Source organism: Pinus tabuliformis, chromosome 8 (assembly GCF_031772625.1).
Source record: "Pinus tabuliformis cultivar Carrire ecotype Pingquan chromosome 8, CPIR1, whole genome shotgun sequence".
Lineage (NCBI taxonomy): Eukaryota > Viridiplantae > Streptophyta > Pinopsida > Pinales > Pinaceae > Pinus > Pinus tabuliformis.
The window spans coordinates 434,174,385-434,198,498 of NC_142294.1; the positions used below are offsets into that span (position 1 = coordinate 434,174,385).

General features: G+C 40.8%; 1 protein-coding gene across 1 annotated transcript in view; it reads right to left on the minus strand.

Moving 5' to 3' along the window:
* Positions 1 to 14,828: 14,828 nt before the first annotated feature.
* LOC149235918 (uncharacterized) overlaps positions 14,829 to 24,114 on the minus strand; it is a 31,340-nt gene continuing 22,054 nt past the window's right edge. Inside the window, exon 2 of the mRNA XM_089368712.1 lies at positions 14,829 to 14,941. Within this exon, the coding sequence (XP_089224838.1) occupies positions 14,829 to 14,941 (113 nt within the window). The remainder of the gene's footprint in view (positions 14,942 to 24,114) is intronic.

Below are 24,114 nucleotides of genomic sequence, written 5' to 3' on the forward strand. Positions count from 1 at the left end.
GTTTTCCATGTTTCATTACTTAAGAAGTAAGTAAAGGATGTTGATGATGTGATTTACTGGCATGTATTACAAGTGCAACTAGAAGGAGAATTATAGTCAAAACCTCAATGCAGTTTGCAGTGAAAGACGCTCATGCTCTGGAATCGAGAAATCAAGCAAGTTGAAGTGTAGTGGAAGCACTTTGGGCCTAATGAAGCTACATGGGAGATGGATAATAAAATGTGGGCTATGTATCCTTCTCTATTCATCAAGTTGTCCTATAAAGCTCCAATAAGTGATATGGTGTTCATGGTATGATGGTCATTATCTCAGCAACATGATATGTTGTAAATGTTGCATCGAGCTATGTTATAAAGATCCATGGGAAGCATGTGTTTTTCTGGTTTATAAGTGTCATTAAAAAATGAGGACAGTGTTCCCCTAAGGGGGAGGGGTTTGTAACAACCACTGATTGATTTCCTATGTCACAAGACACATATTCCAAGCTGAATGTTAGGAAAAACATAGTAATGGGTATCACTGGTGATTAATTAATGGCTATGGAAACTGGAAAATACATAAGCAAAGGAAAAGTGGCATTAATTGACATTTATTTATTAAAATAAAGGAAAAGAGGAGAAAAGGGAGATGAAAGATCAAAAAATTGCATGAGAGGGAAATTGAAAGAAAAATGAAGAAAATAGAGGCCTCAATAATAAAAGGTCTTGTGAGGATCAATTCACAACGTTTTGTCAGTTCAATTTTGGAGCCCTCTTTTATTCACTCATTCTCTCATACTCTTGCACACTTAGAGAGTTCTTGGAGCATGCTTGGAGCACTTTAGTTTTCACTTGGATTGGAGAAATAAGGTAAAGGAAAGTAAGAAAGCACAAGGGAATAGGTGGATCAACAAATACGACTAGATTGCTCGGTAGGTAACAGGTTGGATTTGTGATTTCCTTACTAATTTCTAGATTCATGGTATATGCATGTGAGTTTCTGGTTATGTGTTGCCATTAGCATGAAGATTTGTGTAGATTGATTGTGGTTTTAGCCTTGCCTTTCCATTTCCTCAATAACCATGGTGTTGTGGGTGTTTCCATTTATTGATTTTCTGATTGGTGCTCATAATTCCTTATGGTTGTGGGTTGGAACAACCGCTCTAGAATCCCTAGAACAACTTGGGTTGAGTTACTAATCATGGAGCCTAGGTTGGAACAAGTGCTCTGGAACCCTTGATGGGTTGAGTTACTAGTCCCCAGATCCAGGTGTGACAAATGCTCTAGATTCCTGAAAGGTTGTGGGTTGAGTTACTAATTCCTTGAGCCCTAGAAAATTTGGGTAGAGACTGATCTGGTTGGTGTTAATGATGTTTGAGCATGGATTTCGAATCACTATGGATGAGGGTTGATGTGGTTTAGCCTTTGGAAGTCTCGCTTTGGTTTTGTTAGGTTTATACCATGAGATCCCACATTCATGCTTGGAATATGGTGTAGGGGTGATTGGCTGAAAGAAGGATTTGTCTCAACCCAATCTATAGTCGGGTGTTATGTGGAAGTCCCTTGGTTGGTATTTCATATGTTAATAAGAGTTATTATTTTATTATGATTCATGTATATTTGTAGCGATTATGTTGGCAATATTATAGATAAGTTGAGATGGTTTCTATGTTGTTTATGTGATGTATATTACTTATGGCTCTTGACATGTTTTCATGAGTGTATGAATGGTTGATGAATGCATGAACTAAAAAATGTTATTGCAGTTAATATTAGAGGGAATTAGACCTTATTGGTGATTCTCAGATAAGTTTCAGTCTCCTATGATTGGATATGCATTCATGACCTGTAGCTTACATGTTCGCCATATGTTTGATGAAATGACTGTCATGGTTAGGCCTGGTTAGGTCAATTTATTTTTCAATTTTTGCATGTTTAGTATTGTCCTTATGTCATTTATCATTCTGAGAAGTATTAGAATTTTTTTGGAAGTGATGGAGGCTAACCTAGAATTTTGGCTCAGATCTTGGGACCACACCCTATGAACTCAGAAAGTTTTGTCACAACTTCACTCAGGTAGTGTCGTGCATGTGATTGAATACCTTCAACTATACCTAGGCATCTTCATGCATGCAGTTGGGAGCCTAGGTCAATGAAAAAATCCCCAGCTTAGGGTTTGGTCACCTACGGTGGTTCTTTTGACCTTGAGTGTCTTGTATCCTTGAGGGATGTTTTGAGCCATCCGTTTTTGGTCAGTTGTAGGCCCCACTTCCTTAAATAGAGCTCGAGGGTGGATTCATGTCATAGTAAGTCTTCGTTCTAATGTTTACCCTGGCAAGCTGGTGAACTAGGGTAAATGTGGGAGGGGGTTGTTACAAGAACTGGGTTGTTGAAGTTGGGCTTTATTCTTGGAAATTTCTACAGGGCACTTACAAGAATGACTTGAATGCTGAGACAAAAGTCAACATTGTTACAATAAGTAGAATTTGTTGTTACTATGACATTGGTTGTGTTCTTAATTGATAAGATCCTCCATGCACTAGATATCAAAGACATGACAAGGAATTGTTGTGGTGCCCTTCTGTTCAAATCGATATTCCTCTTCAGGCTCCTTAAGGAGTTTCAAGTCCAGGAAATAACAGACCATCCGAGGCTGTTATTAGCCCATCCGTGTCCCAATTGAAATTAGTCTGACATCTGGTCAGACTAATAACCTCTTCCCTCTAACCCTAACCCTACAGAACCCATATTCCACCCTTATCCTAAAAGTTTTGCCCACAATATTTCACCTGCTCGCATATAACCATATAAAACCCACAAACCCAAAGTTTAAGCCCCGCTGCATTATATAACAATTTAAATATTCGAGAGGGCCCCGTACACTACTGTCGCTGCAGCTTTCCATTCCGTCCACTGTCGGATTGGGCCCTTTCCATCCGACGGCTCTCGGCGATTTCGGAAGCACCCCGCTGCTCGGACGTTAGCTTCCGATGGTGAAGCGGTTTCTCCGCCGTACAAAAGACACCCGTCTGCTTTCTATTGCATCGGAAGGGCTCTGACGGATACCACTCCCGTACAAAAAGTGGTCCGATGAAACTGCTTTCCACTTTCTGTATGCGCGCCCCATGTCACCTATCCCATTCTACGTGTTTGCCTCGTCACCATGCCATGTCAGCACCCACGTCTGCTGCCACATCACTATACCGTACCCTGCTACAGTGCCCAATGACATCATGCTGACGTCATATCTAAAAAAAAGCGGCAAAATGCCGTAAAAGCCCGAATTTGCGTTAAGACTTGCGAAAATGTCGTTTTCGTTTGTTTTTTATGCAAATGAACAACGCAAGCTCCTGCATGAAACTCATGTCCAGTTCGCATTCGACGTTCCCGTCAACCACCAGAGTGTACTCGACCTGTAACCCGATCTTTTAGCCTTCCACCTGCGGCAATTTATCACAACAACCTCACCAAGTAACAGGTATTTACCCGAAATCCACCAGTAACCCTGTTTTTTATCATTTCTCTACAAAACTTGCCAATACGCCAAAAATTCACCTGAAAGACATTGGCATTCGCAGGCTTCTCCTCTCTGCCCCACTATATAACTTAATTTGTGGCCAAAACCCGGCATCTCTGTCCCCTCTGTTAAAACTGCCATTTCTAGATCAAATACAGCTCTCGTTTGTCTGCAAAACCACTGAAGGCAGTCTGCTAAAGCCCTCTATTTTTCTCCCCTTCCAGTATACTTATTGCAGAGCCTTGCACAGTCATAATTTCATTGAGTTTTACTCATCAAAACGTCTCTGCACAGAACTTTAGAATATAAGTTCCTGGCCCAGAAGATTACTCCCAGAACTCTGTTCCTTGCTGAAATACAGGCCTAAAGCAAACTGTAATCATATCCAAAACACGTAAGGCCCAGTTTCCCTCAATATTGCACCATTGAATGCACCACATAGGTACCTGGAATGGCTGCCACTTGCTGACAGGGATTACCAAATGAAAGAAACAATTGAAATGGATGAGAAGTATCATATTGAAACCTTTTGTGAGATAAGGAAAAGATATAGAAGCAATGCTGATAACCTTGGTATCTGGGAGTCCAATCTGCCAATTTATTATCTTCCACAAGTAAATGTATTCCCTCACCTTATCCATCAATGTTGTGCGAATTATGAGCCCACTCAAAGAGCAGTTTTGGCTCCATCTGGGTCTATTTTGTTTTACATTACCCCTCAAGCTATAAACAAGATGCTAAACTTTGAGCCAACAAAGCCTCTGGTCCCTCTCTCCATGAATTTGCTGCTTGACCAAGGAGCCAAGCTGCCCAGCTCAGAGATCACAAGAATTGGCCAGTTGTTCATGCTCCCAAATTTTTAGCCCCAGCAGCCTCCTCCTTATTTACATGTGTGGTTCAATGAAACAGGGAGAATGCTGGTAAACATCATATCTTGCATCGTAGGATTCAATACCATTGAGTATGTTGATGAGACCGTTCTGGTAATGATGTCCATGTTTGTTCCAGAAAAGCCCCCTGGTGTCCTATATGATTATGCTACTTTCATTGCTGATAAGATTCATGAGCAATTCATGAACCTGGAGAGAGAAAGGGTGTTCAAACATACCTCCTACATATATCACTTGTTGTTGTATTATCAGCCTGATAGTTTCCTAGTCTTCCTCAGAAAATTAGATGCTAAGGGGAAGCAAAGATCTGTAATATTTTGTTCACCAGTCTGCCACCATGTTTATTACTCTCCATATACCTACTGCGAGTTCATTGATCTATTTATATACCCAGCTTCCTCCTTACTGGTGAGCACTCCTCTCCCTAGACTCATTGATGAAATGCAAAAGATCCTGCAACTTTCCAAAAGCTATAGCATTGGTGACTGGTACTTTTACCAAAACCACACAGTGATAAGGATTTATGGCTGTGAATTAGCCCCTTACAGATTGCCCAAATATGTCCCCATGAGAATTTTTGCCTTAGAATACTTCCGGCAATTTGGTAATGCAGACATGCTTCACTTCTATGGCAAAAGCAAAAAGGCACAACCGAAAATCAGAAATCAATTGGGCCCATTTATTCTCAATAAGAGAGAAGAAGCATGGAAAGAGGTAGAGAAGATTTTGAAAGATTACCTGTTGTTAAAAACAAGCTTTTATTGGGCACCATATGACCCCAATCACTTTATAAGCCTTAGAAGAGTCAAGTACAGGCTTGCAGCATATGAACACTATGATATCCCTCAAATTGAACAATTTTCCAACCAACAAGAATGGGTAGAGGGCACACTAGTTGAAGAACTTTCTGAGGAAGAGATAGCAGAAAAAGCAATCAAAAACCTTGAAAAAGCAGTTGACTTGGAATCTTTTGGACAGGCGTTTTTTACAGCTCCTCGGCACCTTGGAGAAAGCGCCTCATCTGCCACGGCCTCCCAGCAAACTGCCCAAGTGAGTGCTCCACCAGCAGCAACAAATAAAGGCAAAGAAGTGTAGCATTCAGAAGAGCAAGTGCACAGTTTACAGCAGCAAGAAACAATGACAGACCAGCCTACTTCTATTGATGAACAAAGTCAAGGGCAAGACCCTTCTGCTCAAGAAAAGACAACTGAAACTCCAGTGCTACAGACACCTCTTAATGAAGAAAGGGCAAAGAAAAGAGATAGACAAGAAGAAACCCCTCCAGGCACATCCACAGAGTAGCAAGGAGAGAAGAGACAAAGGTTAAATCCTTTTTCAGAAGAAGAAATGCCAGAGGTGCCCACACAACAACAAGTTCCTCCCAGCATGGAGACATCGGCCAGCTCATTTCAGCAGGAGCATGAGAGACAACATGGTGTGGAAGTATCATCCACCAGGCAACAGAGCCGACAAGGCTCTGACATCAAAAAATAATTTACTGATATCAAGGCTAGGAATGAGCCAGTGAGAATACAACTATATAATCAGTTAATAAGGATGGCTCCAACCAATTAGCAAAGACTAATAGCAGCCTATGACATTCAAGAAGGGAAGATGTCCCTTGGTCACTTCAGACCTACAACTCAGCAACCCCAATCAGATGTTGATTACATTAGAACCAATCAGGAAGTGTTTGCCAAGGATATACATCCGATGGACCAGATTGAATTGCACAAGCAGATAGGGGAAATGCTATATTCTACTCTAGCAGATAAGACATTGTTAGCCCACAAATTGCAAAACTCTTTGCACAACACTGCTACCCAACTTGAGTTGGAGAAAGCTTCGTCACAGGCCAAGGACAATAGAATCAAGTCCTTGGAGGATATTATCATAGATATAGGACATGATCCCTCTAATCCCAAGGGCATGCAAGCTCTGTTAAAAAACAGGGATGAAGACATAGCCGCCCTTAGGAAACAAATCAAGCTGTCATCTACATTGCATCCTCAAGCTACATACGTAGCACAACAAAAAGAAGAAAAGGATGTAGTATCTTTGCTCATGACCTTGCATAAAAGGTTGATAGAGACAGAGGGTGCTTTGGAGGCAACGTTACAGGGAAAACAGGGAGAGTTGGCCTCTCAGCCAATTCAAACAGCTCAGATTCTTATAGTTACTCCTCCCATGGCCAGCACAACAGTCCCTCCTACTACTCCAGCAGCAGAAGCAGGTACCTCAAGTTCAGCACCAACTACAGCAATTACTACAGCACCTACAGAGAAAAACACCAGCTTGAAAATTGAGAATATGATGAAGGAAATAGAAGCTCTGGAATTTCAAATGACAGAATTGAAACAAACCAAGGAAAATCTGGCTAAAATTGAGGAAAAATATGACAAGTCAAAGCAGGAGGTAGCTGAGAAAACAAGGGAAATGAAAGCTCTGGAAAAAAGGATAAAGGAGCTAGAGAAAGAGCTCGCTTTTGATAGAACTCTAGCTGATAGAAAGAAAATTCTGTGGACCAAAATCGGCCAATCCATTACAGACCAATGGAAATTCATTAAAACCATGCATGAGCAAATGGATTTGATAGCCATAGCCCAATTGGAAAATCAAAAGGCTAGAGCATATTTGGGAAATATGCCTGAGCAGGCTAATAGGATGATCCAATTCCTGAATACTCACACCAAAGGGCAGTTGGCAGCAATAGGAATCAAGAACAGGACTGATACTATTTTATTAATAAAAAGAGTGTTGACACTTAGGAATTTTGTGCAAACCTTGGAAAGGAAATGCCAAGAAATGCAAGCAGAGGTGAATGAGTTCGTAGAAAAGATAACAGGATTACATAGCAGAGGGCTACCAAGTTTATTAACTAGTGCCGGAAGACTGCTGTCACACGACCTTTATGCTAAGAGAGTGAGTAATTTTGCTGCCAACCAAATCACAGCCTCCTCTAGTACTTCAGAAGGTACAGGGCCTCCATAAGGACAGAGTGTCTTTGATAAATCTGAAAATCTACTCTACATCGCACATGAGATAAATCACCTGTTCGAATTCCAGCCCACTTTTCAAAGATACACAGAAGCCGATGAAACGTTGGTAAAAATACAAAAGCATCAGCTACCTACAGAGGATTGGAGGAAGGGGATGATAGAGACATTGCTCAGGTGATTTTGATTATTAATCCTTTTTGTAAGCTACAGGTCAGCATATACAAATGGCACGTCCAGCAATGCAAAGAAAAAACAGAAAGGTCACTACGGCACAATGAATGTAAAGACAGCCGAGCACCGTCCATGAAGACAAAGACAACGACAAGCGGCAGGAGGACAACACACGCAGAATAAATGTGCAGCAAGCAGCTGACTCATTCAGCCCAAAAAGTCAAAGTTTCCTGACAAAATAGACAACTAGCGAGCCAATATTAACTGTAGTGTTTAATTCTTCATTTACTCCCATGCAAGAGTTGGTGATGTAATTTATTTCTTGAAGACTCATCACGTAGATATTTTGTAACTCATTTTGTATATATACCACCACATAGAATGCATTTGGGGTTGGTTGGTCGGCTAATGTAATTCAAGAGAGACTCGCACTGTATATCTGATATTTTCTATAATCAAAGACTGCTTACAAGCTTGGAGAATGGACTGTTTGATGTGTTGTTAATGGTTCTGAAGAATTGAATGTGGAATTCTTATGCTGCAATATGAATCAATAAGTGTTCCTTACCTCTGTTATTTCAATTTCGTATACGCTCAAGTTACAGAACAAAAGATTATATTAGAATTTGCTTAAATGCACTCTATGCCCAGGTTCTGTGGCTTCTTAATGTTTTCCTCTTGATATAGGCATAAATATGAATTCTGTTATGGCTCATGTTTGATCTATTTCACATATGAAGGACTGTTATCTAGAAATTATTAGCTGCTCCTAGATAGAGTTCATTCATCTTCCTTCTGCTAACCTGATTGAGAGATTCTTTGTTGCCTCTCATTCCTTAGCATTCATTCCATCCTTTTAAGCTTAAATGTTGTTTCATGAGCAGCTACCTTGCTCCTCATTCCTCTTGTGACCAAGAAATGCACCAGCAATCTTGCTCCATGACTCCATGCCCAATGGTTTGAAACTTACCAGACTATGCTTTTCCTCTCTACTTGAAAGCATCACCCTTCCCACCAAACTTAAACAAAACCCCTGAACTCAATAGCTAGCATAAAATCATCATCAACAAAGCTAAATCAGAAAGAGAGAGCCCTCTCTGATTGGAGGTGGGCTAGAACCTGCATTCCAAAGATTGGTTTGTGGTTACCTTGGCCGCATCCCTTCAGGAGCTTAAGGACAACCTGAGTGATAACATAATGGCGATTCCACTGGTGAAAATCCTCAGATAATTTCATAAATCAAGTTGGAAATCTCCACCGGGAAAGAACCAGACCTTCAAAAGTTTCTTTCTCATTTTCTGAAGAAGGAAATTTTTTCCTTCAGAACGATTTTACAAGTTTAGTTCTGATCTTTGATGGTGGACAAAGATCAGGCACTTCAGAGCTAAATCATCCACTTGGCGACTCCACTTTATTTTCAAACAAGACTCCACTAGAGGAACGAACCTGAAAAGGGAATGTCAGAATATTTTTGTTCAAAGACCCAAGGCTTCAAGTTTTAGAGCACCCCTACAGTCAAGTAATCCCATTTCAAAGTGTTAATAGTCAGACAGGATGACCGGGTGTGTGGAAGATGAAGTTGAACAAGCTGTAAATGAATTCAGGAAGTTGTTATCAGAATATGAGCTTGATGAAATTTTTTTTAGACTGTTGTTGTTAAAGATCAAAGCAATACAACAGCCCTAAATCAAAATGTGTCTTCTTGATTTAATTTTGGAAGAACATGAAAATGAGATTGAACTGTTGCACTCTCAAATTCAGTTATTTTTTTTTTGTGATCCTAAAGAATTCTTCCAAAGTCTTCCTTCTCCGAGCCATGTGGAAATTGTACTACCCTCTGACTTACAGATTGAGGATAAACTTGCTTTCAAGACAAAGACTGAAGTATTGGCTTCAGGGTTTGTTACTAAGGCTATAGTTGTTTCATCAGACCAAGAATATTCAGAAGAAACTATCCCACATGATGCTTTTGTTGATCCTGTAGCAGATTACATGGAGGCTTTTCTAAACTCAAAATTTGTAACATATTTTCTCTATGAGGACCAGCTAGTTCAGCAGTGGCCTTTATATGTCACAATTTTGATTATGGGGGCACATGACCGAATAATGTGTCTGATTTCACCAACTGTCAGTCAAGCAGTTCGTCTCTTTCTACAATTGCTTAAATGGTTGCACTGGCTGTTTCATTTTACCTAACCAGCAAATAGGTGCTAATTAGGGTAGGTAGGTAGGATTTTAGTTTTCTGTTTGGATAGCATCTTGATGAAGTTGAAGCCCGAAGTGAAGGCCCTAAGCTCTTCGAGTCTGCTGTCATATATAAATAAAACAGCCAGCAAAGGGAAAGTTTTTTGGAGTACAGAAACAGATGAAAACTAAGGCAGTCTGACCTGCTATTTTTAACTTTTCACAAGGAAAATCCATCCCCAAGTGGAGCCACTGTTAGCCTCCTATTGCAATAAGTTTCATATTTCATGATTGACAGTGGAAGTGCCAAAAATGTTCATCTTTTTCATGCTGCAAAAGTTCCATTTTTGAAATATTTCACAGTTAAAGGAAAGCCAAACAGCTTAAGCTTGGCTTCCCTTGGTTTAAATTGCTGTTGTAGAATAGAGAAGGAAAATTTGTCCAAACAATTTAAGCTTGGCAGATTAGTAGCTAGGTAGAGAATGAAGGTGCCCAACTGCTTAATCTGGGCCCTTGGAAGCAATAAGGATAGTTTTAGATAGGAGGGCAGTTAAAAAAAAAAAAAAAAAAAAAAAACAATTAGGGTTTGCAAGTCTAAGTGCACCCTCCTGAAGTAACAAAAAATTCTAGGTGTACTAGGTTGGGTAGGTAGCCTGGGGTTGCAGAAACTAGATCATCTTCAGTTTTGACCTTGGCAAAGAGGGTTTATCTCTTCAGTGGCAGAGGTACCAATGCAATGTTTTGATGGCAAATTTTGGAAGCCTGTCTTACTCCCCTTACTCCCCCCTAAAAATCCTTTACTAACATTCCCCTAAAAGGACCTTGGGATCTGCCCAACAAGTTCTGATTCCATTTCATTTTGTGAAACATTAAGTCAAAGTTTTGGCTTTCTCCATGAAAAGAAGCCACATTTCTTGTGTAAAAACCATTTTCTCATCTTCTATGCAATTCCTATGTCTATCAGCACTTCATAGACTTATCACTGTTTCCCTACACTTCACCTCACAAATCCATGTTAACTACTAACTCTATTATTTAGCTCCCTAAATCATTTCCCTATCCCCTACTATGTAAAAAGCTATATAAAAATCCCAAAAATATAATAATATCCCCCCCCATTGGCACTATAGCCATTTTTTTCCTAATTCCGGGAAATAACAGACCATCTGAGGCTGTTATTAGCCCATCTGTGTCCCAATTGAAATTAGTCTGACATCTGGTCAGACTAATAACCTCTTCCCCCTAACCCTAACCCTACAGAACCCATATTCCGCCCTTATCCTAAAAGTTTTGCCCACAATATTTCACCCGCTCGCATATAACCATATAAAACCCAAAAACCCAAAGTTTAAGCCCCGCTGCATTATATAACAATTTAAATATTCGAGCGGCCCCCGTACACTACTATCGCCGCAGCTTTCCATTCCGTCCACCGTCGGATTGGGCTCTTTCCATCCGATGGCTCTCAACGATTTCGGAAGCGCCCCGCTGCTCGGTCGTTAGCTTCCGATGGCGAAGCGGTTTCTCCGCCGTACAAAAGACACCCGTCCACTTTCTATTGCATCGGAAGGGCTCTGACGGATACCACTCCCGTACAAAAAGTGGTCCGATGAAACCGCTTTCCACTTTTTGTATGCGCGCCCCATGTCACCTATCCCATTCTACGTGTCTGCCTCGTCACCACGCCGTGTCAGTACCCACGTCTGCTGCCATATCACTATACCGTACCCTGCTACAGTGCCCAATTACATCATGCTGACGTCATATCTAAAAAAAAGCGACAAAATGTCGTAAAAGCCCGAATTTGCATTAAGACTTGTGAAAATGTCGTTTTTGTTTGTTTTTATGCAAATGAAAAACGCAAGCTCCTGCATGCAACTCACGTCCAGTTCGCATTCGACGTTCCCGTCAGCCACCAGAGTGTACTCGACCTGTAACTCGATCTCTTGGCCTTCCGCCTGCGGCAATTTATCACAGCAACCTCACCAAGTAACAGGTATTTACCCGAAATCCACCAGTAACCCTGTTTTTTATCATTTCTCTGCAAAACTCGCCAATACGCCAAAAATTCACCTGAAAGACATTGGCATTCGCGGGTTTCTCCTCTCTGCCCCACTATATAACTTAATTTGTGGCCAAAACCCGGCATCTCTGTCCCCTCTGTTAAAACTTCCATTTCTAGCTTCAAATATAGCTCACGTTTGTCCGTGAAACCACTGAAGGCAGTCTGCTAAAGCCCTCTATTTGTCTCCCCTTCCAATATACTTATTGCAGAGCCTTGCATAGTCATAATTTCATTGAGTTTTACTCATCAAAACATCTCTGCACAGAACTTTAGAATATAAGTTCCTGGCCCAGAAGATTACTCCCAGAACTCTGTTCCTTACTGAAATACAGGCCTAAAGCAAACTGTAATCACAGCCAAAACATGGAAGGCCCAGCTGCCCTCAATATTGCACCATTGAATGCACCACATAGGGACCTGGAATGGCTGCCTCTTACTGATAGGGATTACCAAATGAAAGAAACAGTTGAAATGGATGAGAAGTATCATATTGAAACCTTTTGTGAGATAAGGAAAAGATACATAAGCAATGCTGATAACCTTGGTATCTGGGAGTCCAATCTGCCAATTTATTATCTTCCACAAGTAAATGTATTCCCTGACCTTATCCATCAATGTTGTGCGAATTATGAGCCCACTCAAAGAGCAGTTTTGGCTCCATCTGGGTCTGTTTTGTTTTACATTACCCCTCAAGCCATAAACAAGATGCTAAACTTTGAGCCAACAAAGCCTCTGGTCCCTCTCTCCATGAATTTTCTGCTTGACCAAGGAGCCAAGCTGCCCAACTCAAAGATCACAAGAATTGGCCAGTTGTTCATGCTCCCAAATTTTTAGCCCCAGCAGCCTCCTCCTTATTTACATGTGTGGTTCAATGAAACAGGGAGAATGCTGGTAAACATCATATCTTGCATCTTAGGATTCAATACCAGTGAGTATGTTGATGAGAACGTTCTGGTAATGCAGTCCATGTTTGTTCCAGAAAAGCCCCCTGGTGTCCTGTATGATTATGCTACTTTCATTGCTGATAAGATTCATGAGCAATTCATGAACCTAGAGAGAGAAAGGGTGTTCAAACATACCTCCTACATATATCACTTGTTGTTGTATTATCAGCCTGATAGTTTCCCAGTCTTCCTCAGAAAATTAGATGCTAAGGGGAAGCAAAGATCTGTAATATTTTGGTCACCAGTCTGCCACCATGTTTATTACTCTCCATATACCTACTGCGAGTTCATTGACCTATTTATATACCCAGCTTCCTCCTTACTGGTGAGCACTCCTCTCCCTAGACTCACTGATGAAATGCAAAAGATCCTGCAACTTTCCAAAAGCTATAGCATTGGTGACTGGTACTTTTACCAAAACCACACAGTGATCAGGATTTATGGCTATGAATTAGCCCCTTATAGATTGCCCAAATATGTCCCCATGAGACTTTTTTCCTTAGAATACTTCCGGCAATTTGGTAATGCAGACATGCTTCACTTCTATGGCAAAAGCAAAAAGGCACAACTGAAAATCAGAAACCAATTGGGCCCATTTATTTTCAATAAGAGAGAAGAAGCATGGAAAGAGGTAGAGATGATTTTGAAAGATTACCTGTTGTTAAAAACAAACTTTTATTGGGCACCATATGACCCCAATCAATTTATAAGCCTTAGAAGAGTCAAGTATAGGCTTGCAGCATATGAACACTATGACATCCCTCAAATTGAACAATTTTCCAACCAACAAGAATGGGTAGAGGGCACACTAGTTGAAGAACTTTCTGAGGAAGAGATAGCAGAAAAAGCAATCAAAAACCTTGCAAAAGCAGTTGACTTGGAATCTTTTGGACAGGTGTTTTTCACAGCTCCTCGGCACCTTGGAGAAAGCACCTCATCTGTCACGGGCTCCCAGCAAATTGCCCAAGTGAGTGCTCCACCATCATCAACAGATAAAGGCAAAGAAGTGCAACATTCAGAAGAGCAAGTGCATAGTTTACAGCAGCAAGAAACAATGACAAACCGGCCTACTTCTATTGATGAACAAAGTCAAGGGCAAGACCCTTCTGCTCAAGAAAAGACAACTGAAACTCCAATGCTACAGACACCTCTTAATGAAGAAAGGGCAAAGAAAAGAGATATACAAGAAGAAACCCCTCCAGGCACATCCACAGAGAAGAAAGGAGAGAAGAGACAAAGGTTAAATCCTTTTTCAAAAGAAGAAATGCCAGAGGCGCCCACACAACAACAAATTCCTCCCAGCATGGAGACATCGGCCGGCTCATTTCAGCAGGAGCATGAGAGACAACATGGTGTGGAAGTATCATCCACCAAGCAACAGAGTCGACAGGGCTTTGACATCAAAAAAAGCATTTACTGATATCAAGGCTAGGAATGAGCCAGTGAGAATACAATTGTATAATCAGTTAATAAGGATGGCTCCCACCAATCAGCAAAGACTAATGGTAGCCTATGACATTCAAGAAGGGAAGATGTCCCTTGGTCACTTCAGACCTACAACTCAGCAACCCCAATCAACTGCTGATTACATTAGAACCCATATGGAAGTTTTTGCCAAGGATATACATCCGATGGACCAAATTGAATTGCACAAGCATAAAAGGGAAATGCTATATTCTACTCTAGCAGATAAGACATTGTTAGCCCACAAATTGCAAAACTCTTTGCACAACACTGCTGCCCAACTTGAGTTGGAGAAAGCTTCGTCACAGGCCAAGGACAATAGAATCAAGTCCTTGGAGGATATTATCATAGAGATGGGACATGATCCCTCTAATCCCAAGGGCGTGCAAGCTATGTTAAAAAACAGGGATGAAGACATAGCCACCCTTAGGAAAAAAATCAAGCTTTCATCTACATTTCATCCTCAAGCTACAGAGGTAGCACAACAAAAAGAAGAAAAAGATGTAGTAGCTTTGCTCATGACCTTGCATAAAAGGTTCATAGAGACAAAGGGTGCTTTGGAGGCAGCGTTATAGGGAAAACAGGGAGAGTTGGATTCTCAGCCAATTCAAACAGCTCAGATTCTTACAGCTGCTCCTCCCACGGCCAGCACAATAGTCTCTCCTACTACTCCAGCAGCAGAAGCAGGTACCTCAAGTTCAGCACCAACTACAGCAATTACTACAGCACCTACAGAGCAAAACACTAGCTTGAAAATGGAGAATATGATGAAGGAAATAGAATCTCTGGAATTGCAAATGACAGAATTGAAACAAACCAAGGAAAAGCTGGCTAAAATTGAGGAAAAATATGACAAGTCAAAGCAGGAGGTAGCTGAGAAAACAAGGGAAGTGAAAGCTTTGGAAAAAAGGATAAAGGAGCTAGAAAAAGAACTCACTTTTGATAGAACTCTAGCTGATATAAAGAAAATTCTGTGGGCCAAAATCAGCCAATCCATTACAGACCAATGGAAATCCATTGAAACCATGCATGAGCAAATGGATTTGATAGCCATAGACCAATTGGAAAATCAAAAGGCTAGAGCATATTTGGGAAATATGCCTGAGCAGGCTAATAGGATGATCCAATTCCTGAATACTCGCACCAAAGGGCAGTTGGCAGCAATAGGAATCAGGAACAGGACTGATACTGTTTTATTAATAAAAATAGTGTTGACACTTAGGAATTTTGTGCAAACCTTGGAAAGGAAATGCCAAGAAATGCAAGCAGAGGTGAACGAGTTCGTAGCAAAGATCACAGGATTACATAGCAGAGGGCTACCAAGTTTATTAACTAGTGCCGGAAGACTGCTGTCACACGACCTTTATGCTAACAGAGTGAATAATTTTGCTGCCAACCAAATCACAGCCTCCTCCAGTACTTCAGAAGGTACATGGCCTCCATCAGGATAGAGTGTCTTTGATAAATTAGAAAATCTACTCTACATCGCACATGAGATAAATCACCTGTTTGAATTCCAGCCCACTTTTCACAGATACACAGAAGCCAATGAAATGCTGGTAAAAATACAAAAGCATCAGCTACCTACAGAGGATTGGTGGAAGGGGATGATAGAGACATTGCTTAGGTGATTTTGATTATTAATCCTTTTTGCAAGCTATAGGTCAGCATATACAAATGGCACGTCCAGCAATGCAAGGCAGAAACAGAAAGGTCACTACAACCCAATGAATGTAAAGACAGCCGAGCACCGTCCATGAAGACAAAGACAATGACAAGCGGCAGGAGGACAACACACGTAGAATAAATGTGTAGCAAGCAGCTGACTCATTCAGCCCAGAAAGTCAAAGTTTCCTGGCAAAATAGACAGCTAGCGAGCCAATATTAACTGCAGTGTTTAATTCTTCATTTACTCCCATGCAAGAATTGGTGATGTAATTTATTTCTTGAAGACTCATCACCTAGATATTTTGTAACTCATTTTGTATATATACTACCCCATAGAACACATTTGGGGTTGGTTGGTTGGCTAATGTAATTCAAGAGAGACTCGCACTGTATATCTGATATTTTCTATAATCAAAGACTGCTTACAAGCTTGGAGAATGGACTGTTTGATGTGTTGTTAATGGTTATGAAGAATTGAATGTGGAATTCTTGTGCTGCAATATGAATCAATAAGTGTTCCTTACCTCTGTTATTTCAATTTCATATACGCTCAAGTTACAGAACAAAAGATTGGTTTAGAATTTGCTTAAATACACTCTATGCCCAGGTTCTGTGGCTTCTTAATGTTTTCCTCTTGATCTAGGCATAAATATGAATTCTGTTATGGCTCATGTTTGATCTATTTCACATATGAAGGACTGTTATCTAGAAATTCTTAGCTGCTCCTAGATAGAGTTCATTCATCTTCCTTCTGCTAACCTGATTGAGAGATTCTTTGTTGCCTCTCATTCCATAGCATTCATTCCATCCTTTTAAGCTTAAATGTTGTTTCATGAGCAGCTACCTTGCTCCTCATTCCTCTTGTGACCAAGAAATGCACCAGCAGTCTTGCTCCATGACTCCATGCCCAATGGTTTGAAACTTACCAAACTATGCTTTGCCTCTCTACTTGAAAGCATCACCCTTCCCACCAAACTTAAACAAAACCCCTAAACTCAATAGCTAGCCTAAAATCATCATCAACAAAGCTAAATCAGAAAGAGAGAGCCCTCTCTGATTGGAGGTGGGCTAGAACATGCATTCCAAAGATTGGTTTGTGGTTACCTCGGCCGTATCCTTTCAGGAGCTTAAGGACAACCTGAGTGATAACAACCTCGGCCATTATGTTATCACTCAGGTTGTCCTTAAGCTCCTGAAAGGATACGGCTGAGGTAACCACAAACCAATCTTTGGACTATAGGTTCTAGTCCACCTGCAATCAGAGAGGGCTCTCTCTTTCTAATTTAGCTTTGTTGATGATGATTTTAGGCTAGCTATTGAGTTCAGGGGTTTTGTTTAAGTTTGGTGGGAAGGGTGATGCTTTCAAGTAGAGAGGCAAAGCATAGTCTGGTAAGTTTCAAACCATTGGGCATGGAGTCATGGAGCAAGACTGCTGGTGCGTTTCTTGGTCACAAGAGGAATGAGGACAAGGTAGCTGCTCATGAAACAACATTTAAGCTTAAAAGGATGGAATGAATGCTAAGGAATGAGAGGCAACAAAGAATCTCTGAATCAGGTTAGTAGAAGGAAGATGAATGAACTCTATCTAGGAGCAGCTAAGAATTTCTAGATAATAGTCCTTCATATGTGAAATAGATCAAACATGAGCCATAACAGAATTCATATTTATGCCTAGATCAAGAGGAAAACATTAAGAAGCCATAGAACCTGGGCATAGATGATAGAGTGCATTTAAGCAAATTCTAATCCAATCTTTTGTTCTGTAACTTGAGCATAAAAGAAATTGAAATAACAGAGGTAAGGAACACTTATTGATTCATATTGCAGCACAAGAATTCCACATTCAATTCTTCAGAACCATTAACAACACATCAAACAGTCCATTCTCCAAGCTTGTAAGCAGTCTTTGATTATAGAAAATATCAAATATACAGTGCGAGTCTCTCTTGAATTACATTAGCCGACCAACCAACTTAAACAAAGCCCCTGAACTCAATAGCTAGCCTAAAATCATCATCAACAAAGCTAAATCAGAAAGAGAGAGCCCTCTCTGATTGCAGGTGGGCTAGAACCAGCAGTCCAAAGATTGGTTTGTGGTTACCTCGGCTGTATCCTTTCAGGAGCTTAAGGACAACCTGAGTGATAACAGGTTGTAGTGCCCAAAAATGTCTATAACAGTTGCCCCCTAAAGCATGAGTTCGTTAATCTTTTGATGTCGAGTGAAATGCTTTATCATGAGGATCCGAAGTTTTTTTGAGATGGAAGGTGACTTGTAATAAGATACAATACAATACATTATCTTCATAATATTTTTCATGATCTAGCTGAGGCGGGCATTCCCATGCTCAGCTTTATAAATTCATTTTCATGTACATAGGACAGACAACCGTCTATGTAGCAGACTGATGATTCGGACGGAGTCATCATCCTTTGATTCGGATGATCATTTTTTCGGCAATGATGTACATTTGATGTCTTTATATTCCTGAATATATCGCAGCCTGGATGGATGAAACTAGATCCGGGGTCTTCAAACTCATTCAATCTTCACTCGGAGTACAAGTTGATCCATGTGAAAGATGTTCTGGAGTCGAACATGGAAAGACATCGCCTAATTACCAGCCAGTGATGTAAGCTGTTAACAGGCGCGAGAGGAATCATCGATAATGATGATGACCCTTGAGGTACGACAGTACAATTCACGTGATATGAAAATGGGACTTGGCATCGAACACCACGTAAAATCTTTCGGTCGAAGGCCATTGATGTAAACCTGTCACCGGAAGTGAGAAACTTGCCATTGAGGCATGCAAGCTTCAAAGTACTGAAAGGGTTGTTCCTAGGTTGACTTCTTGGATAATGAGCTGATGTTGACAAGAAGCGACCCGTCGTAGGAGGGCCTTAATGAATCCCACATCTACGACACGAAACGGAGCAAATGACTTTGGAGGTGAAAATGATCTGATGATACAGGGTTTAGAGTGGCGGTCATGAAAGAACAGAGCGTGAATGTATTGCAGCGGATGAGACACAGGTGAATTCTCTGAGTGACTTCTCTTGAACATACCGTCGACACTGAAATGGATTGGTAGCATTAACCCCAAATATGGATGTTACGATGGACCAATGGTGATATGATCGATGAACAAAATAACCCAACCCGACTCGAACGTGGAGTGAAAGTGTCATGTTCATGAGCGACTTGCTACCAATAAAGTTTCTTCAAGTTTTCTTCCCAATTTTCCCCAGTCATTTCTGACCAGTACCTCTTTATTTTTATCAAGCTTGAGGAGGATAACATATGCTTGTTCTATAGTTCGCCCTTTGGGCGAACCCATCGCTATGTTTTAACGAGCCTAGTGACAGTGAAACTTGTTCTTGTCTATATGACAAGTTTGTCGCTATTGATTTTAACGAGTTTAATAACAATGATAACTCAATCCTTTTTCAATTTTAGAGAGTCTGAAAAGGGATGGAAAGGAAACTCCAATAATCCTTTTTCGTCATATAATCCCTTAAGTCCAAAAAAGTATAAAATAATACGAAAGGGATGAATTTTCGATAGTTTTAATGAGCCAAACAAGACAAGCGCTCGATCTTTTTGTGTAATAATCCCTCGGGTCCAAAAAAGATTAAAATCTAGAGGAGGGATAGCACTTCCGGTAGCTTTAACAAGCTGGAGAGGCCAATCGCTCGGCAATCTTTTCATATTTTACGAGTCAGATGAAAAGAGCTTAAAGGAGACTCATTTTTTTAGGAACACGTGATAATTTCAGGTAGCAGCTGATTACAGGTAAGGTTTGGAATTTTCCAATCATGGCAGTGTCACAAGGATGGCTAACAGAATCACCCGTCGCAGATGTTCCTCAAAAGGGTAAGCAATCAAATGGAGGCATACGATTAGTTAAAACAAAGCGGAGGTGATGATGAGAACACAACCAAGGCTCAAAAGCTTATTATAATGCGTTCATAATGGTTATTTACCGGAGATTGGTTCATTTTTTAAAGAGCTTAAACTCTAGGGGAAACATTTTCTCATTGCTTAGGTTTAATTTTTAACGAGCTTGAACTTCACATAAAAACTACTCGTGCCAGTCGTATAATAAGGATATCTCATTGATAGATTCCATTTTTTATAGAGCTTGCACCTTTCAAAGCTTTGCTCTGCATGCCTCTTGCATGCAAGCTAGGAATGACCAACTACTGTCCTAGGGGTTAGTTAACTACTAATGTCAGGTAGGAAATATTTTCCTTTACTTCGCCAGTGCCATTTGGCCCCTACGAAGGTGAACATTCAATTTGACCACTCACCCAACTTAATCAGTTGAAGTCAGCGGAACTACAGTTAGCGTTACGTTGGTCGCTTTTTACTTGCTCGCAAAAGGTTTGTATGCCCCGAGGCATAGCGAAGTAGAGTTTCTAGGTTACCCTTCAATTTTTAGACAAAACATTTGTTCTATCAGGAAAGGCCTACCTTCTAACGGAGGTATCTTATTCCAAACTAATTCCCTCTTCCTATACGGATGGGTATCGGACTAGTCATATATCCTTCGCAGAAACCTACTCTATGCCTAGAGTTTTCCTGCCGGAACAGGGCAGGGTGCATGCCCCCTGGGTTTCAGTCATGCCCACCCGAATTACTCGCGTTCTTCAGGTGGACGGACTGGAGATTGATGAGACATTCCTTGCATGAAAATACCATTTAGGGATGGTATTTGACTATTTGCCATATGTGAGCCGAGGAGCGAAAGCTGGTCTATGAGCTGGACCACTCTGCCTTCATGCGAAAAACACATTACTCGAAAGAGTGAGGAGACAATGGCTCCCATGCAATAAATATAGTCACATCCAAGGAGTAGATTATAATCTAGAGGCCCTTGGACTACCATTACGTTCATATAAACAGTTTTCCTTCTCAACGTTATAGGCACATTGGGAAGGATCCCTAATGGTCGACTAGTTCCTTTGTCAAAGCCTTTCAAATTTCTCATCTTAGGCATAAGCCATGGCGAACTAAGCTCTTTCCAAGCAGTCGAGGAAAGGATACTCATAGAAGCCCCTTCATCTATGATGGTACGGACCATGACCATTCTGTAAGTTTGTATAATGATTCGGAATGGTACACTAGCCGGTAAACGGGGTCTACCTAGTAGATTCCAATCGAAGGAAACGACTAGGTTGCTTGGAGGTGGGATCGAATAGACGGTCGGATATGACTCTGATGAACTTCCTTCCTGCAGTAAAGGAACGGGTAGATTTCCCCCATGTTCATCGGAGTCTGTGTTTACAAAAAGAATTTGAACGATGTTGTTCTCATTCTCTTCAGTGACTGTATCATCTAAAGATGGACCTTCTGACGGCAAGACCGGGTCAACTACCATCTCGACCTTTTGACTTTTGTTTGGTGTGGATTCAGAGGGTTTATCTTCAACGATATATGCTTCGACCGACCATAATGGCGTGTCAGTTGGATTTTCAACTAGTGATGGACTCGGCAAGAGTTTCTTGTATCCAGGAGGAAGCTGCAGCGGTGAAGCAGGATGGTTATCCAAAACTCTTTTAGCTTCATATAGGAAGGGACAACGGTGGACGACGTGATCACCTTCACATAGTTTACAAGGAAATTTACATTTCCTTTTCTGTCCAGATACTTCGCTTTCACTAGTTGACGGTGTGCTTTCAACATGATCATCAGAGGTCAATGACACTGGATTGTGCAAACGAGGATACTAGTCCCTTAAGATCCGAGGGATGCAAGGACAATCTCGATGATAGTGGTCTCCTTTGCAAATGACACATGGAGATTTAGGCTTGGATGGTGCAATGTGTGGATTTTTGCTAGACGATGCACGGCTACCCCTTTTTGCCTTTGGCTCCTTCTTCTTCTTTTCCTTCTTCTAATTCCCCTTCTTCTCCTTCTTAGTCAAATGTTTTACCAGCTTCATCAAGCGAAGAGGAAGGAGGAGAGGGAGAAACAGACGAAGTAGAAGGTTGGGGGGTAACTCTAGTATCATCTAGTTGCTGATTTGATTGTTCAAGAATCACGGTGTTCTGAATGACGGAGGTCGAGAAGAGCCATATTGGGAAGCCAATCATCAATCCTGGAAGTGACAATGTGGCCATATGAGGTGCGCCAACATCTCCCCAAGAGGAGAAGGGACTAGGATTTCCTCCAAGGGGAAATCCTTGGTTGGTGGACTCCATTTTCCTCAACCTAAGACCAACGCAGGAATAGTGATATTATTCTGATTAAAATAAATTTTAGACGCTTTGACACAACTTATTTTTTCAATTTTTAAGAGTCGAGAAAAAACAAAATATGGCTCTAGTCGCCTTCGATTTTTAATGAGCCTGAAGTGACAAGTGCTCAAATGGACCTTTTCCTTTAAGGAGTCTGAAAAGGAATGAAAGAGACTACTCTGGAAATCTAGACAGAGGGATTACCAAACTAATCACAAAATTGCAGAATACTTTTTATGGTACGGCAGTCAATCTTCCCGAATGTTTTGTTCAGTGCATTGCGATCGATAGGGCGGCAGACACGGCTTCCTAAGGATAAAGGATATAGCCTATTGTGGTCTCCCAATATATACTCGACGGTACGTGGGAGCACAAGTCCGTACTGGCACTTGTCATCTCAAAGTGGAGGAATCACCCAACCAGCAATGAAAGCGATAGTTACCAGGCTTTACGACGCCGAAATACGTCTCTAGCCTAGACTTCTAAATGTTGTGCGTTAGGTTCCAAAGCGTTTTTATGTTCATTGAATTTATTTTACAGTTGATCCTGCTTAAGAAATTTTCCTTTCAGGTTCACTGCGTGATGTAGATATATAATTCCTAAAATGAAATCTAAGATGATAAACAATCGTTTAATCTTCTTTTGCAATGAAAATCCTAGCTACTAAGGAAAGAGAAATGAGGTTCTTTCAACATAGAGCACAAAGCACACACTAGATGCACTGTCCTAAATCAAACCAACAAGCAGTATAAATGAAAATGCACATGCATGTATTTGTTTTCAGCCTTCTTAATGTGTGAATGACAAGAAGAATGCTAAGAACAAATCTGAATTATCTTTTCAAAGCGACAGTACTAACAATTTTTCTTCAAAATACGAAAGGAAGATAATGACGACACTTTGCGATTTTGAATTGAAAACTACTTTTGACACTTGAAAAACCACTAATTCAAATCAAATACAAGAGTAACAGTATAATCGACCATCAAGAACAATAGGATTATTTTCCTTGACTGAAAACGACACTTGCAACACTTCCAAATCAAAAGACGATAGTTTGATTACGCTACTTCTTTGTAAAAGAGAACTGTAAATGGTGCACAATACATAAAAACATTCACAGTTATTTGCATGATGGAGGTTGAATGATGGAAAGGAAGAGGGTTTCCACAGTGGTATACTGATCACAGACAGAAAAACTCCTAAATAAAGCTTAAGAGAGTGAACAAAAAACCAAAATCTGGAAGCATAAGAGGTCTTGTCTGATCAGCGCACCTGTAACACAGGGAAAGTGCAATGCAGCGCACCTACTGCACACAGGAGGTGTGATGCATCCAGATTCCCAAGAGGAGAAGGTGTGATGGTCCAGGAATGAGACTTCAACTTGGTTCTTGGTCACAGTTTGTAGCTTAGTTCAGGGATTTAGGCTGAGCTGATGATAGTCAGTAAATAGAAATCACAGGGGCTGATCTAATGAGGTTACTAAAGCCACCACCAGGGCAATTAGAATGTTTGCAAATCGATTGCTCAGTTTATAAACAAAAACCGGAGATAGACTGAAGCAGCATTGATCTACTTTGCACTTGCATAGCAAATGTAGTTCGAAGGCTAGCTGGCTTGACTTCAGGCTCCATCTATAAGTTTATAAAACAAACAAATATAGACAAGCAAACAAGCTTTCGTTCCCCAGTGGAGTCGCCATTTTGTTATCAGGAAATCTAGTGTCCACTTGGAGCTGCTAGTCCCACTAAGACGGGTAGATATCTTAGAAACAAACAAACTAAAACTACTTTCGCTTTCCTTTATGAGAGGTAGATAAGAGGGGAACAAAGGACACCAACCTCAGTCTTGCGCTTGGTTCCTTGCTTGGTTCCTCTCCCTTCTGACAGATCTTTGCTGCTCTTTCTTCGCTTACCCAGCTTCAAAGAGCACCTGTGGGATCAAAGCAGCATAATACTATCGAAGAACAGAGATCTACAATCATAAACAATATA